Below are 16615 nucleotides of genomic sequence, written 5' to 3'. Positions count from 1 at the left end.
GGAAAGAAAAATGTCCTCTGTGCTTTCTCATTTTTCCTGGCCCCCCTTCCGGGATTAATAGGACGAGATGTTGGGCTCTGTCTCCCTGGGTCTAGAGCAGAGAGGAAGGAATATATAGATGTGATCCTGAAGAAGAAAGCTTTGCCGTTATAGCCAGATGGATGGTGCGTGATGGAACCAATTAGCCCATTTTTTGCTGAAAAGAAAGGAAAAAACTCAGAATTTCAGTTTTCAAAGCAGAGACTCTTTTTAAAAAACATTTGATTATTTTCTTCTTCTTTCAAACTGATTTCCATGCTTGTTTGGGGGTAGAATCTTGGTTTCTGAAGTCTGTGAGTGACTGGAGAGGCCAAAACAATTGAGTGAAGTTGTGGATGCATAGTTACTTTTCAACTTGCCTCCCTGTCCCCATTCCTTCTCCTTTTATGTCCTATTCCCTCCCTCTGCCCAACAGCCACTGATTGGGATCTCCCATACGACACCATCTGAAAAACAGGAGTTCCACAGCCGTGGGGGACAGAGACACATTCCATGACAGTATGTGGGGGCTCTGGTTATCTGGGTTAGGATGACATGAATCGTGTTGGCTCCGAGGCAAAGAACCATTTGTTGAGCTTCCTTTCTTAGGAAGTAGACTAATGAACTGGAGTTTAAAGTCTCTTCATCAGCATAGGTTGCCAAAGAAAACTGAATTAATGAGGAAAGTGGGTGCCTGTGATAAATGGGAAGAGACGCTGAGATAAGTTTAGCAAGAGTGGTTACTCTTACCAGCCATTACCCTCTGTGTTCCCAGCAGTGACCTAGGTGCCATAAGAACCCGGTGAGAGGGGAGTGCTGTCTGACCTCAGGGGCCTTTTAGACTTTCAGGGGAAACACAACAATGAGCAAAGTCTTAGAAGTGAAGTCAGCTACCAGCTTCAGGCATGTGGCATAAAGGAAGCTTTATTTGAGATGACAGGTGGAGTGTACAACTTTAGGCCTCCGATGATTCGAAATCTTTTTGAGAATCTGGCAGTAGGGCCCAGGAGTTCAGATTGTCAGCCTAATGCTTGCAGACACTGGGTTACTTGTGCTGAGCAAAGCTGAGAATTAGCAGAAGAGTTCAACACCTGTTAATTTTTTCCATGCAGTTTTGGGACTGTCTTCAGGGTGTATACTACTGCCATGGCAACCACGGGACGTGAGTGTAGGGTACTGGGTGGGGTAGTACCTGGAGTGCAGTCTAGTGGGAGCCCTGCAGGCCTGTGATGCTTCAGCCTGTATCTAAGTCGACAGCCTTTGTGTGGCTCTGAACGACCCCAACCCCGTTCAGACGTGGGACTCCTCCCCTTAATTATTGGAGAATGGCTTCACATTGCTGTGGTTATGGCTCTTGAACTGATTAATGATGCTCAGAGTGAAATTATAGTCTTGTGAGTTGGACAAATCTGCAGCTCATTGAGCCTTGGGGCATCCCTCCCCCCACCCGCACTCCCTTTATGCACCCTCTGGTCCTCCCCACTCCCCAGAGTTATTTCTGATGTTTTAAGTTCATGCCAAAGAGGAAGCTTAAAATCAGGAAAGGACTGGCCCTTTGGTGACGGTGCAGCTCTCAAGTCATTGGAAGATGGCCACTTCTGCTGAGGCCCCCTGCGGCCTCCCAATGGCTTCTGCTCCCACGTGGGCCTGTGGCATGTCTTTCTGGTATTCAGTGTCCTAGAACTGCGGCAAATAGGGGCGAGGTTTGAGGAAGAGGAGGTTGACAGAGGAGAGAGGATTGTTTGAGATCTCCTGCGGTCTCTGAGCATGTGGGTGGGGCATTGGGTAGGAAGGGGAGGTGGAAAACCATGAATTTTAATGAGTCACTCTTGTCTAGATTTGTTATCCAAACTTATAATTTATCCTGAGCCCCGAAAATGCAGTTACTTAGAGTTTGGACAACTTCTGTGTTTCCCTTCAAAACCAATTTTCTCCGCATCTCTCCACTGTCTGTGGTCTCTCTGGAAAGAACGGTTCAGGGCAGAAAGTGTGTTTGAGACAAGGGAAATCACTGAGAACTGGAGACCTGACCCTCCTCCCCACCTCCATGATTAAATGTGCCTCCTGTCATGGCAGAATCCTTAGCACTGCCTGTTGGTGAGAAATAATCCATTCCATCTGGGATCCGGAGACCGAGGACAGACTGTCCTGAGTCAGACAGAACATACAGACCACTTTATAGTCTCTGAATAAAACTATGAATGAAACAAGTAAAGAACAGTGCCTCCATGCTGAGCAGAAGGTTCTCTGTTGTGAGTATATTGGAGTAGTAGGGACAGAGTCATTCATTCATTTAACATATATTTAATAGGGTCTCTGTGTGCAAGTGCTGTGAAATACTGCTGGCATTAAAATATGAATCCCTTGTTGTATGGTTTTCAAACTCTGTGATCTCAGGACGACTTTATACTTTTAACAGTTATCGAGAGCCCCCAGAGAGCTTTTGTTTAGGTGGGTAATATAGATCAATATTTATTGTGTTAGAAGGTAAGACTGAGAAACTCTTAAAGCACAAGAATATACATGTACACATTCCATTAGCTGTCAGGGGATGATGTCATCCCATGTCACAAAACTGCACTGTACACTTGTGAGAGAACAGGAGTGAAAAAGCAAATAATATCTTATCACTATTATAAAAATAGTTTTGACCTCATGAACCCCCCTGAAAGGGTCATGGACACTCCCAGGGTTCCCCAGAACACAGTTTGAGAATGGCCGCCCTACTGCCCCCTCCCTCAGGGAGCTCATGGTCCACAGATCAGTCATGGACAGCAATAGGCACGACTCTGTGCAGGAACAAGAAGGTGCCAGAAATGAGTTCAGATAAAGTGCTGTGGGATATTTTGATGTATACTTTTATTGGTCATAATGACAGTAATCCAGTAGCCATTTTTATTTTTTTTTTTAGGCCAGGCAATCCTTGGTTGACCTCACAGATTGCAAGGACCTTGTCAGCTTATAATCCCTTATTTTTTTATTTTTTACACCTACAGCACCTGGTCTTCCTAGGTGGTCTCCCATCCAAGTACTAACCAGGCCCAACCTTGCTTAGCTTCCGAGATCAGACGGGATCGGGCTTGTTCAGGGTGGCACGGCCGTAGACCACTAGCCATTCTTATGCTGTCACTAAACACAGATCTTCTCAGCTTACAGTGGTGGCCATGGAGATGGTGGTGGTGGAGGAGTGTTATTGGACCGGAGGGGTCTGGTTATATGAGGACCAGAGGAATATGAAGTTTGAGCATATCTGATAGTAAAACATAACTTTGTATTTGGGAAATGAAAAAATAGTGCTCTTATACCAAGAACTAAAGCTCAATAAAAACATGTTTGATAACATGTATCAAAAGATGAAGTTTAAGTCAAGAAATCTCTGCCCTAGAGTTATTATTTTCTTCTTTCTTGTTTCCATAGGTATTAACTCTCTGATAGCAAACAATATCTATGAGGCTGCCTACCCTCTTCATGATGTAAGTACTATTCTTGTCAGCACGTTCCACGTAGTCTTCAAAAAGATGAAAACCACAGGCAACGCAATGGGTGGATATGTGCGAGGCAAGGCTGGAGTGAATCATGCCGTTAAAAACCTTGGCTGGTTCTAAACCACTCATGACTGACAGTAGGCCCGGTTTGATTTTTGTCAGTTGTTTCATGCTGTGTCTCTGGTTATTTCTCCAGTGGCTAAATGAACTGGCTTTGTTTGAGCTTTCCCTTCACCCCATGTCTTTGTTTGGGGGGAACGTGTTAGAAGACAGATATGTCCTGCAGAGGTTAAGGGGAGGACATGTGGGTGAAGGTGGGTAGATGGCGGTGGAAGGAAGGTCTGTGGCCTGGATAATATGCAGCCTGGACTGTCAGACCCTAAAATGATTGAAAGTGATGTTTCGTATGGGATGGTTCTGTGTGGATGTGAAATTCCTCATTTTTTATATATATATATATATATATCTCGTCAGATTATTTTTTTAATTTAAACATTTTTGAAGGAAATCACTCAGAATTCCTTATACTATTGTTTGGTTAAGCAAAGAAAATGATAATTAAAGTTTTCCTTGACTGAGAGTAATGTTATAAACATCTTATAATACAGCTCAGTGACATTCTTCAGGACGATTCATGAAGGACTTAATTGGCCCATGAACTAAGTGCCCCCACACTGCACTGCCTGTTTGATTGGTCACTCCTTTAGCATTTATCACAGAATTGTGCCAAATGAGGCTACTGAGGCAGGGATCCCTGAGTGCCCAAAGGAATCTCCCAGATGACAGTTCTTTCCTCACTGACATCTTTGCTGTGGTCATATATGAGGTTAGATTCTGCCAGTTATGGACAGGGGTGAGCAAGACATGACGTAGGGGGATTTCATGTGATATGCTAGCTCATTTACGGACACGGGCTCTGCTGTCGTGCCTGCTACAAGGAAGCAGACGCCGATCTCTGGAGCATCTGAGGGGCGTGTCTTTGTGTGAGAAACCGTCCACAGGAAACACTGCACGTGTTGATGACTAAGGAAGTGGAACATTGGCTCCTCACCATGTCATGTGTTTGACCTTCCTCAAATGAGAATGAAGGAGAGGGATGACGTTAGAAAATAAAAAAGAAAATCTTTTCTCTGTTTTTGATAATTCCATTGGCTTTACCCAGCATCCCTTTCTCTCCTACAGGGTGAATATGATAGTCCAGGGGATGACATGAATGACAGAAAGGTAAGTCACCCTTGTGCTGCACTGAGCGCTTTGAGTGAAGAACGCCATGGATGGGTGTGGAACGAGCTAGAAGTGCCCTAAATGTTCAGTTTACCTGCTTATAAGTTTTTCGGCAGTTCCTCCACAGTTCCCTACCCTCCAGGCACTTGAAAATGGGAGGGCCATTTTTGGTCATCGGCATGACCGTGTATATGGGTGGTGATGATGGTATTTATTGCCTGGTGGACCGGCAATGCTAACCATTCCTGAACTATACCCAGCAGTCCCACACAAAAGTATTATCCCACCCCCTGATGACAAGACCACCTAACTTGAGAAACACTGAAAGTCCAGATTCCTTAATTTATATATGCGAAAACTGAGACACAGAAAGATCGAGCACCTTGTCAATAGCACTGCCACAATACACAGAGATGGGGCTTGGAACCACTCGGACTCTTGAATCCAGCGTCTCAGCTAAAAATGTGTTATTATCCATGCCGTTATCTTTGGGTGGGGAGGGGGGAGGAATCATCTTTAAGTTATTATCCTCTAAGCAGACAAGTCATTTGGGATATAGTCATTCCCAAATTACAGGAGAGAAATCTATAGGAGAAGGCTTGTTCGTGCTGAATATTCAGGCAGCTAGAATTAGAAGTTATCATAGGGGGAGGGAAAGGAATCCCTTTGGAAGGATCTTTTCTATGCCAGTCAGAGCTCCTAATTGGACAGCTCTCCCCTAGCCCTCCTCCTGTTTGGGGATACTCTGGGAATGTGGGTGTATTGCCCTTCTCAATCATGGCATGGCGCTGTAAGGATCACCCAGCTTCCTTAGAGGCGACTGCCCCATCTGGTTGTCAAGCCCCTCATGCCATCCTCTCGCCCAGCTTCCCCCAGCTTTCAGCCACTCTGGCAAGCCGAGGAGGGTGAGCAAGGCCGGGAGGGGTGAGGAATTGAAGCCCCAGAAATTCCCCTCCCCCCAACTCTGTTGTCTGGAAAATCATTCATCCCCCAAGTTGCCTTTTGAGCAGCCTTCTTTTTATCCTGCCTATTAGTCCCTGTTATGAAGTGTTAAGTATTAAAAACATAAAAGGTCTTTTCCAGAAATACTGCTGTGATTGCTTGCACATGTCCGCTCTCTGCCTGCCCAGGGAATCTGCTGTAGTATTGCGATGTCTTAACCTCATCTGTTTTCTATCTGATACTAATAGTCTCGGTGTTTAATTTCCTGAAAAGTCCCGGATCAGATTTAAAGGAAAAGAAGGAAGCGTTTCTCCCCACATCTCACCTTGCTCACCCCAATCATTTTCTGTCCTCCTACTCTCTAATTTCACATTCCTCCCCTTTAAAGAGTGATCACCACCACTGCCCACCTAAGAAACTTCCTGCTGGGTGGGCGGTGACCCAGCCTGTCAAGGTAGAGCACTTTATAGGAACATTCCAGAGACCAGGAACACATTGCAACTCATGGGAGAAATCAGCCAGCCCTCTGTTATCTGCACAGAGGCAGAGAGAAACAAATTGTAGATTATCCGAAATATTTGTGTATTTGTCTTTGCAATGATATTATATTATTATTAACAACAAAACCTGTTAACAAAAGATTTTCCTCTCAGGACATGTTTTGCTTGCGCCAATAGAATTATTCCCAATACATACCATAACTGGGTAGAATCTGGGAGGCAGGGAGAGACCCACCAGGATGGAGATGCATCTTGGTGTATAATTCCCGAAGTTGGTGTCACGAGGATGCTCCTCGGCAAGGGTGGATGAATGTCTATGAAAGATGAGAGGCCCCTTTCTTGTGGCTTTTCCTTGGCTTTGCTGGCCAGTCCTGGTGTCCTTGTTTTCCTCTGCCAAGGTCATGGTTAGGGAAATTTACTATGCAGTAATGGGGGATAAGGGAAGCCATGAGTGAGAGACCAAGCTTTTTTCCATTCGTGTGGCTTGTGAAACTGATACCCAGCAAGGTGAGGAGACTGGTTCCAATGTCCATAAATGTTTGTCAAAGGACTAAAACTCAGTCAACTCTCTTCAGCTGGGTTGACACAGCTTCTTGTGTATGGCGAGAGGAATTCTCACTACAGTGCTGCGTTCCCCCCAGTTTCAGTGGTATATGGGTGGGGCCGAAAAGGTATCCTAAGGAGGAAAGAGCCCAAACCTCTGAATATGTGCAACATATTTGTTTTTATTACATCATAATACTGTATTGTTCTTTGAGAGGGATGTAGGATTTTGCTTGGGTGCAAGGGAGAACCCTTGAATTTGCTGCTGGAGGACATGGAGAAGGGTTGGGAGCTGCAGTGTGAGATTGCTTCTCTGGGAGCCTTTAGGGATGATTTGCAAGGGCATCTCAAGCGGCCGATTCTGCCAGTACCTGTATGTTCGCCTTCACTCTTCCCTGCAGTGTGTAGCTATTCCCATGATCTCCGTGAGGCCCAGGCTCCTCATAGGCAGATCCCAGGCTCCTTCCCCTCCAGCTTGCCTCATGCAGTTGTGCAGTCTCGATGGACTCAGCCCCAGCTAGCAGCTGGAGATTTCTCTCTCCGCTCCTGGAGGGTAATTAAAAAGAGGCTTCCTCCTTCTGGAGAACAGGGGTTTCCCACCTTTCTAGAAAGCAGGGAAGCAGGAACAGTGTGGGTATGCATGAGTCCCTCCTGGCTGCCAGCAGCCAGACCTGCCTGGTTTTCTCACACATCCAGGGAAGGGACTGTTACTGTCTTCTGAGGGCTGCCTTACCCCCGCTGGCTCCTCGCAGTTTCCCTACTCACAGGGGGAGCCCAAGGCACAATACCGGAATGTTTTTAAACCCTTGGTCCTGGATTTTCCAGCCTTTGCAAATGATTGTTTTCTCTGTGGACAGTTATAAAATGACCCACTACAAGGTGTGCAAAGGAAGTCAATCATGTCTTTCCGACAAAAAAAGTACTTTTCTTTGTTTCACCTGAGGATTACTTTTTCCATCCCTCACGGCTCCCATCGCACTAATGGAAGACCTGGGTAGTTGAAATGACTTGCCAGAAATTCAAACAGGTCATCGTAGAATTCCATTCTCTCCCACTCGGGTCCACCCTGTACCGTCAATGCCTCTAAGTTGGCTACGGCTGCCATCTTTTTGCCTGTCACAGGTCCAGCTGCTTTCTGAGGAGCTGTGACCTCAGCGAGAGCCACGAGTCTCAAACGTCTTGCCATGCTCTGGCATTGCAAATGGTTTTCATAGTTGGGTTCCTTTATAGTCTAGTGCAATACTTAAACTAACTGACCCATTGTCAAATGTGATCCCTAGGGAGCCGAACTGGCCACTTGTGTGCTGTGATCTATCCGGTGGGATTGTCCCTGTGAGTTGTTGCTTTCTGCTATAAAGGTTTGGGGTCAGACGGACATACCTGGAGTTACATCCGGGGCCCCTGAAGTAAGGTACTGTCCACTGAGAAGGAGCTGCAGACCCTCCCTGCCCTAGTTGCAGTCTTGGCTAGCTGGTGTAGAGGACGAGGTGTAGCTCTAAGGGAGAAAGTGGATTTGTTAAGAGCTTCATTAGAAGGTTCTAGACTCTGCAAGTTTAAAGGGACTGTTAGAAGTTACTGTGGTTTTCCTTCCGCATTTTACTCATAGCACGCTAATCACCATGGGACAGAGACTCCAGAGCATGCCTTCCTTCACCCTGACAGCGAGTCTGGGACCCTGGACCTGGAGTTTAGCATGATCCACTTGGTCTCTAACTATGTGTGATTAACCGTTTTTAGAGACAAGGGAAAGTCTATAGCACTCTCCACCTTTCTCTCTGCCTCCCCTGCAAGGATGTGTGAGCTGGCCTGGGCAGAGCCACATGGGCATCCAGGCACAATTGTTGTGTCAGTTCCCAATTTTTCTGCTCTGTAGCTCCAGCTCTCCCGCAGAGGCTGCCTAATGATGTCCTCCTCTGTGTCCATCTAGCCTGTCCGCGTCAAGCTCAAACAGCTCTCCTGACTCATCCTCATCTGTATCCACAAACTATATGCATACAGCTCTGTGCTTATAGGGTACCACACTGAGAAAGGGACTTTCTGGAGGTTTCTTATAGCAGGGCCAGGATCCAATCAGGGGTAAGGCTTGCGAGCTTGGTTCTCAATATGGCCAACTGGGCCATATTGGCTTCTTGGAGCATTTTCAGTTTTTCCTGGGCAGTTGCAGGTTCTGAGCCTGGGATGTTCTCAGGCTCAGGTTTTAGTTGGACGGATGACTTGGAGAGAAATTTGCTCTAGAGAGAAGAGCCAGTGAAGTGGGTTGTGACGTGCCACAGCCCTCAAGGGAGGCCTTGCCTGTATCTCCTGACGCAAGCAGGCCTCCCTTTGGGGCACAAATGATGTCACTGTGACAACCAGGTGCTGGTGAGTCCAGGGTTTGCACTGGGGAGAGAGAATAAAAACCCAAGGAAGTAGAAACACTCAAGATCAGGGGGAGGAGGGGATGTAATAATAACAGTAAAATTCGTAGGAGCCACCTGCCCAGAATGAGCAGCATCGAAACTCATGAATTCAGATCGTCCTTTGCCCATCATACACTGTGTAATCCCTTTTTGTGGCTGGGTTTCCTACTTTGCAAATGGTGGTAACGCTGGGTGTAATATATTAGGATATGTGTAGTTTTTGGTTGTTGGGAGAGATTATGACAATAAAAGTCTATAGCCATTAAGTAGAAATACTAATTTTTGTTTCAGTTTTCATATCGTATCTTCAAAGATACTTAAGTGAAAGGATGGCTTCCTGTAGGGCTGATGGGAGTAGCTTTTCTTGATGAATTCCATGAGAATTCTGTGTGATACGTAAGGAGATGTGATGTATAAGGAGAATAAAGAACAAAACAAGGTAGCAATTGTATTATGTCTGTCAATTCTAGATATATAATTTGATTCTGCACTAATATCTATTCAACATGGACACGTAGATGATGTCTAATGACAGTTCGTTACCAGATTACTTCATTTCCTTCTAGATAATCTGTGAAACTCACTGGCCAGGTGTTTGAAACTAAAACATGGTTTGCCCTTGGGACCAATACACAGGTTTTGTCCACATTCCAGTTCTGCTAAACTTGCCATCACAAGATTGCATGGCCTAATGTGTTTGGTGCATCGTTTCCTCCCTTAAGCTCTAGAACATGTTCCAATCAGATTTTGCCCCCATCCTGCCACTGAAACGGCTCTTGTCGAGGTCCTCAGTAGCCTTCAAGTCACTGAATACAATGGTCACTTCTCCATTCTCATCTGCCTTGACCCATCGGCAGCATTTGGCACGGCTGGCTATTTTCTTTTCATTGAAACCCACGTCTCTTGGCTTCCTGGACACCATACATTTCGGGTTCTCCTCCACATCACCGGCTGCCCTTCCGTCTTTGCTTTTATTTATCGTCCCCTTGACCTCTCAACATTGGAGCCCCCAGGGCCTAGATGTCAGACCTCTACCTATTCTCCCTTCCTTGGAACTTGCATCCATAGCTTAATGACTTTACAAATCATCTCTTCTCTGTTGATTCCTGTTGATTGCCTCTCTAGTCTGAACTCTCCTTTAAACTCCAGACTTTAACATCCAGCTGCTTTCTCAGTATTCTCACATGGATGCCTAAAAGGCACTGAAACGAGCACATCCCAAACTGAACTCTTGGTTCCATTCTTTCTAACTTATTCTTCCCACAATCGTCCCCATTTCAGTAAATACAATCACCATTTACTCAGTTGCTCAGGCCAAGTTCTCCTTTTCTTTTACCCTCTATAATCCAACAGTAAGTCTTATTGACTCAACCTTTAAAATATAAGCAGAATCAACTTCTCACTGCTTCTCCCACTACCTCCATGGTTCAAGCCACCATCACCTCTTCCCTGGACCATTACAATAGCCCTCCTAATCCTCTGCCAACTCTCAGTCTGTGGGCAGACCGAGTAAGCAGCCAGAGTAAGCTATCTACAATCTAAATCATTTCTCCCCCACTGCTACACAACTCTTAATGGCTTTCTTAAAAGTCCAAAGATTTTAGCATGACCTACCAGGCCCTGAATAGACACCCCACAATAGCTTCTGACATTATCTCCCATTATTCTCCCCATGTTCTGTCCCAGCCATACACTTCCCTGTTCTTCCCAAGACATACCACATACACTTCTTTCAGGGTGTTTGCACAGGAAGGGTGTTCTTCTGCCTGGAACACGCCCCTGTTCCCTTCAGGTCTCAGCTCATATGTCACCTCTTCACTGAGGCCTTCCCTTGTTATTCTATCTAAAATAGCACCCAACCCTACTCACCTCCTTCATATTCTATTCCCTTATTTCGATTTATTTTTCTTCATGGCATTTTAAGTCTTATATGTTTGTGTTTATATTGTCTTTATCTCCATATGCCAGGGTGTAATGTAAGCTCCTTGACAGCAGCAACTTTGTTTGGTTTACTGCTGTATCCAGAGTCTGGACAGTGCCTGGCACATAGTAGATGTTCAATAAATACTCGTCAAATGAGTGAATAAATGAATGTGAGGTCTCGCTTCGCTGGACTAAACAAGACAAGAGAATATAGAAGGAGGGGTTGTGTTTGCTAGGTGTAACACTGCCCCAGAGTGTGATAAAGGTCATCTTTATTATCTGGGGAAGAGGTCAGCTTCTGTAGCCTTTGGACATCTTTTTTTTTTTGCGGATGTCTCATGAGAATTTTCCTAGAAGCTGGACTTTTTAGGATTCAATTTTGATTTGCTAGTCATCCAAATGAAGTCATTAAAAAGATGTTCGAGATAAAATCTTGATCTGCTAGGGTGGACAAAATAGGTAAACAGTTGTACCCCCGACCTCTAATCTATTTCCATTTTTCTTGTTTAGCTGCTGTATCAAGAATGGGCACGCTACGGAGTGTTTTATAAGTTTCAACCCATCGACCTCATCAGGTGAGTCGTGGGTGGGGACTCTTGGGAGGACTCCAGAGATGGAAATCACAAAAGATATCTGTCAACCCTCTTGGCTCCTAGAAGACCATTGGCCGAGCAGAGGGATATGCATTTCTAGGTTGTATTATCCCCCCGCTCTGTTTTTTATGGATGGGGAAACAGCTCAGGGACAGGGAGGAGAAGGGAGGCTGTGAGTGGCAGCAGCTGATGTAGATTGACATGCTCTGACTTTCCTCTTGGAGTGTTCAGCACGTTGGTCTCTCTTTCACTGCCTGCCCTCTTGTTGGGGGGAATCAAGATAAATCAAGTTTTATCTCTTATTCTTTTCCTTCAGATTTGTTCTAGAGAAGGATCTGGGTGAAGCGGATCCTTAGATTATGCCCAAGTAGCCATGGTGTTGACCAAGGGAAAGGAAGACCTTGCAAATCATATGAAGAATAAGCGAGTTGGCTTGAGAGTGAATGTGGGCTTTTATGGCTTCTCCAAATTAGAAGGGAGGAGAGACTGGGTCCTGGAATCCCTTCCTCCAGCGCTGCCACTAAAACGATGTCCTGTTGCCTTGAGAATTGACCCAGCTCTTACAGAACATTGGTGAAGAGTTCTTTTAAAGAACTTACTAGAAGACAGCAAGTCTGACTAGTGTCAAATGGGTTGAAATCTCCAGAAAATCAATGAGCTCTTAGAACCCAGCCTCTTTCCCAGCTGGGATGTTGGGAGGCAGCACTGTGAAGTGGGAAAGCACTGGGTGAGAGTCTGGAGACTGAGTTCTCGTCCAGGCCCAGTCACTAGGGGCTCTTGTTTCTTTGGGCAAGTCACAGTCCCGCTTTGGTCTTCCAGATCCTAGTTGTCCTGAATTGGAAGGCCAACTGGAGGGATCTGTGAGGAAATTTGGTAGCGAAGAGGACGTTCGGCCCCATGAATGAAATAATGGTTTCACTGCCACACAGTCACCTGTGGCTCTTCTAATGAACTAATTAATCAGCAGGCAAACACAAGAGAGTGTTCCTGGCTGATTGCCCTGGGCCGGGACTGTGAGGGGGCAGCAGCCAGAAGGACTGAGTCCAGAGGGAGGAATTCCAGCTCCTTCTTGGAAGAAGTCAGCCTCGGGGCCACAGTCTGGGCAGGTTCACCTCCCACACAGTGAACTGAGGGCCCTTCCAGGGCGTCTCCCTTGGGCGTCTCTTGACAACAGGTGTTTGTTCCAGCTGAAGACCGTTAACCAAAGGGCTTGGGTCGGGGAACAGGGCCACTGGGTGCCTGTGACCAAGTCTCCCTCACCCAGCACCTCCCAGTCTCCGGCTGCTTTTTATGAGGCACGGGCCACCTAGACTGTTCTCTGGGCCACACCAAGGCTGCTTCCTCCATTCTTGGTGGGCTTTGATCTTCCTCTCTGCATCTCAAGTGGCCACCCACTCTGTCGCCTGTTTTCTCCAACTGCTCACTCATTTTTAAAAAAAATACGATTAAAAAAATTAAAAATTCTCCCTACCAGAGAGCCTTATCTTTTCTCCAGAGACTTCAGGTGACTGGCCGCCAGCTGAGTGGGAAATGGCTCCAATATGTACTCACTTTTGGCCACCAAAGCAGCCTCACCTGCAGGGGAAGAATTGCCTTTGGAGCAGAGCTTTGCTCAGGGGGTTTGGCAGTTGCTGAGCACGGAGAGCTCAAATCTGTCTAGACGGGGCACGGTGTGCTGTGGAGCTGGAGCTTGTCTACTGCTCCTCACAGATCAGATGTCTAAAGAGCTCCCACAGGCCCTGGGCTAGGCCAGTGGCTTGGCTGGGAAGGGAGAAGGCTGTGGCCTCAGGCACCTCTCAGACACTGACTGGAGGGAGACACTGGGTAGTCTCTGTGGGGAGTGAGGGGATGTTGTCTACCCAGTGGTATAGGGCTAGGGGTGTTAGGGGACATAGATGGGCAAGCAGAGACAGGGACGCCAAGAAAAGGCAGCTGGAGGGCTTGTGAAGAGAAAACCGGGGTAGGGGGGTGGCGGCCACCCACACTCAGCAGGTGCCACCCTGAACCCATTTCACACTCCCTTCTGAATGGCTCGTTTTGCTTTGCCAAAGTTACCTCCTCCTTCCTCTTCCTCACCTGCCCTCTCTCTCACTTCCCACTCCCCAGTCTGACCCCCGCGCCCAGTGGGTGCTTCTTCATGTCTCTCTTATTCCTCTTCTTCTCAGTCTTTCCCGCCACCACCGGTTAGGGCTGCCCGCGGGTGCCGTCCCCACGCCATCATTGGCTCTGCACTTTCACGGGGCTGTTCGTTATTATTTCTTAATGTAAATTGAACCCTTTTTGTATCTCATGTAGAAATTGCACCCATATGGTCTGTGTTGAAAGATGGGGAGTCTGATACAAGTTGAGTATAATTCACACGAAGGCCCGACAGAGATGTTGCCCGCCTATTTCCTTGGGCGCTCGGCTCCTCATTTTTAGCAATGAGTTTCCGTTCCTCCCGTGGAGCCCTGCGCTCCTCCCTGTGAATGGTCCTTTGGAACATTCTAAAGCACGGAGAGCTCAGCAGTGTGGGGGATCCTTTTGCATTTTGAAAGCCCCAGGACTAGCTATCCTTCTCCTTCTGCAGGACCTCAAGCCTGAACTTGAGATTTGAGGTTAGAGGTTCCTTTCCAAGTGCTGGAAGTGGACAGAGGGGAGGCAAGCCACCCCTTTCTGCACCCCTTGCCCTTGCCTTCTGCTGCACCTTCAGGCATGCCCAGTAGGCTGCACTGTGAGACAGCTGATGCATCTCTTCTAGCCCAATAGGACTCTGCACACTTGCTTTAGAAACCTCCAGGCCCGAGCTTAGGGTGGGTGAGTGAGTGAGTGAGTGTGTGTGTGTGTGTGTGTGTGTGTGTGTAAGAGTTGCCTGGAAAGTTCCACAGGGAGGTATCCAGCAGGGACTCACTCACAGCAAATTCTTCTGGGAACTTCCAGCCAGCAGCACTTGTGCCCTGGCAGAAAAGAGGTATGTGATTAAGACAATGGGGGACATGATGTCTTAGCTGGCAGGAAATGGCTCTTCTAAGTCCCTTGGGAATCATATGAGGGTCCTTGCAGCCGGGGGAGTAGATTTCTGCCTGCATTGCTCTGAGTTAACACCCCAGCATCCCAGGGGAAGAAAGCCTTTATTTTCTGGGGAATCTGGGGGCCTGGGGCCTTTTGGATTTATACAGGTGTAATCTAGTATTACTTAGGACCATGACCTGTCTTTTTGCTAAAGTTAATGTTTGCTCATAGGCTGATTTTCTTAGCTTGGAGGTTTTGACATGAATGAGACAAAGCAGGCTTTAAACATCTGAGTTTGATTTAGCTCCTAGCTGTATTCTGCTAAGTTGATATACAAAAAGTTTATTTTTAAGCATCTGCCACTGCCTGCCTATGACAGCATGAGGGTCCAGAAGTCTACTAGGCTCAGGGTGATTGCAGCCCGTTGACTCGAGGAGCTCACCAAGGGGATCATGCATGGGCAGCATTCACCACACCAAGTCAGGATTACAGTATGGATAAGGGTAAATGGCTCTCACTCATTCCCATCTCTTAAAGCTCAGGCTCTGGGCATGAAACCAGTCCATGTGTCAGTTTTGGAGTTCTCTTAGAAATGTCCTGTCTTGAAGCCTTGAGATATGAACACTTCCAAAATGACCTGAGAGTGATGTCTACAGGGTCATACCTTCTTAAGAGCCTTTGAGCATTATCTGTGGACAGCAAGCATGGCACTGTGCCCCCACCTTGGCACACATCTCTACTGTCTTAGATTTTCAGCCTTCTCTAGCCTCTCCCGTGGAGATCCCATCCAGAAGCCTGGCATCACAGGAATTGGCTTTCCCTCCTCCTATTGCAAGGCAGATGTCCTCGTCCTTGCCTGAGTTCTCCGGGATGGCCAAGAGGAGGCTGTGTGATTTGATCCATCCCTCTCGGTTGGTCTCTGGGCTCCACTTGTACTCTCCTAAAATATGACCCATCCAGTCTCTCCAGGAGGGAGACAGAAGAAGTCACATTCTTAGGAGGCTTCCTGGCAGGCCAGGCTGGGGCAGGACCAACCACAGCTGGTTTAAAGCGGGGAATGGAGAGGAAAAATGTTGATCAATTCGTGATTAATTATTTCCTGAGCCCTGCTGCCACCTCCTCTATCCTTCACTGGGATTTATAAGGGTCATTCAGCTCAGTGCAATAAATACAGTGAGCAAGTCTCTGTGCTTGGAAACATGGGTGGTGCAGCAATGAATAAGGTGAAGTTTGTGCCCTAAGGATCTAGCGGTTAAGTAGGGAGACAGATATGTGCAAGGCAGGAGGAGGTAAGGGCTTCTTAAGGACTGTAAGTACAAACATGACAGTATGGGACAACAGATTAAGAGTAATTGCTAGTAGTGGAATAAGGTAAGACTTCCTAGAAGAGGTGGCCCTTGTATTAGAAATGTTGCCTTCTGAAGGACTGAGGTTAAAGGTTTGAATATGTCTTCATTGCCAGCCTGGGCTGCCCTGTACATGGATTTATTGGTTAGCCTGATATTGATGGCCAGAAATCACCTTGACCCAAAGCCTGATCCCTCCTGACTGTTGATTGGGAAAGACAGGATCAAAACTTTGACTTGATTCTGTGCCAAGCTGGCCCATGTCCCTTGCTCTGCCCTGTAAGTTAGCAGATACCCCAGGGTTGGAAGGAGGTGAGGCTGGATCCAAGAGAGGCGGCTAAGGAGATGTGAAGTGTGGGGCTAGGACCTTGGTATTTGCACAGGTCTCAGTTATGTAGTATTGGATTTAGCAGGAAAGCATTTTTAGGCTGGAAAGAAATATTACATCATGTCCCTGAAGAATACTTTTTTTTGATCTTTGAGGGTGTGGAAGTGGAGCAGACAGAACTAAAAGCAAGCAGTAGCTGGTTGAGGCAAGGCAGAAACAAGGAAAATAATGTTCTGTGATGTAATATTCTGGCCCATTTTACAGATCAAGAAATAAGTCAGGCTGCTTATTAAATCTAGCCGTGAAAAGGCTCTATTTTACAC

At 46.7% G+C, this 16615-nt stretch overlaps 1 protein-coding gene and 1 non-coding gene across 2 annotated transcripts in view; one reads left to right on the top strand and one right to left on the bottom strand.

Moving 5' to 3' along the window:
- ANO2 (anoctamin 2) overlaps positions 1–16615 on the top strand; it is a 280595-nt gene that overhangs the window by 85305 nt on the left and 178675 nt on the right. Inside the window, exons 7-9 of the mRNA XM_015591465.2 lie at positions 3436–3491; positions 4686–4727; positions 11545–11609. Of these exons, the coding sequence (XP_015446951.1) occupies positions 3436–3491; positions 4686–4727; positions 11545–11609 (163 nt within the window). The remainder of the gene's footprint in view (positions 1–3435; positions 3492–4685; positions 4728–11544; positions 11610–16615) is intronic.
- Positions 3006–3124, bottom strand: LOC112481904. Its single transcript, XR_003047126.1, has one exon. It is a non-coding gene; the product is annotated as a 5S ribosomal RNA (ribosomal RNA).

This window comes from Pteropus alecto, unplaced genomic scaffold (genome assembly GCF_000325575.1).
Source record: "Pteropus alecto unplaced genomic scaffold, ASM32557v1 scaffold94, whole genome shotgun sequence".
Taxonomy (NCBI): domain Eukaryota; kingdom Metazoa; phylum Chordata; class Mammalia; order Chiroptera; family Pteropodidae; genus Pteropus; species Pteropus alecto.
Note: the sequence above shows the minus strand (reverse complement) of the source record. Positions and strands in the feature narration are given on the sequence as shown.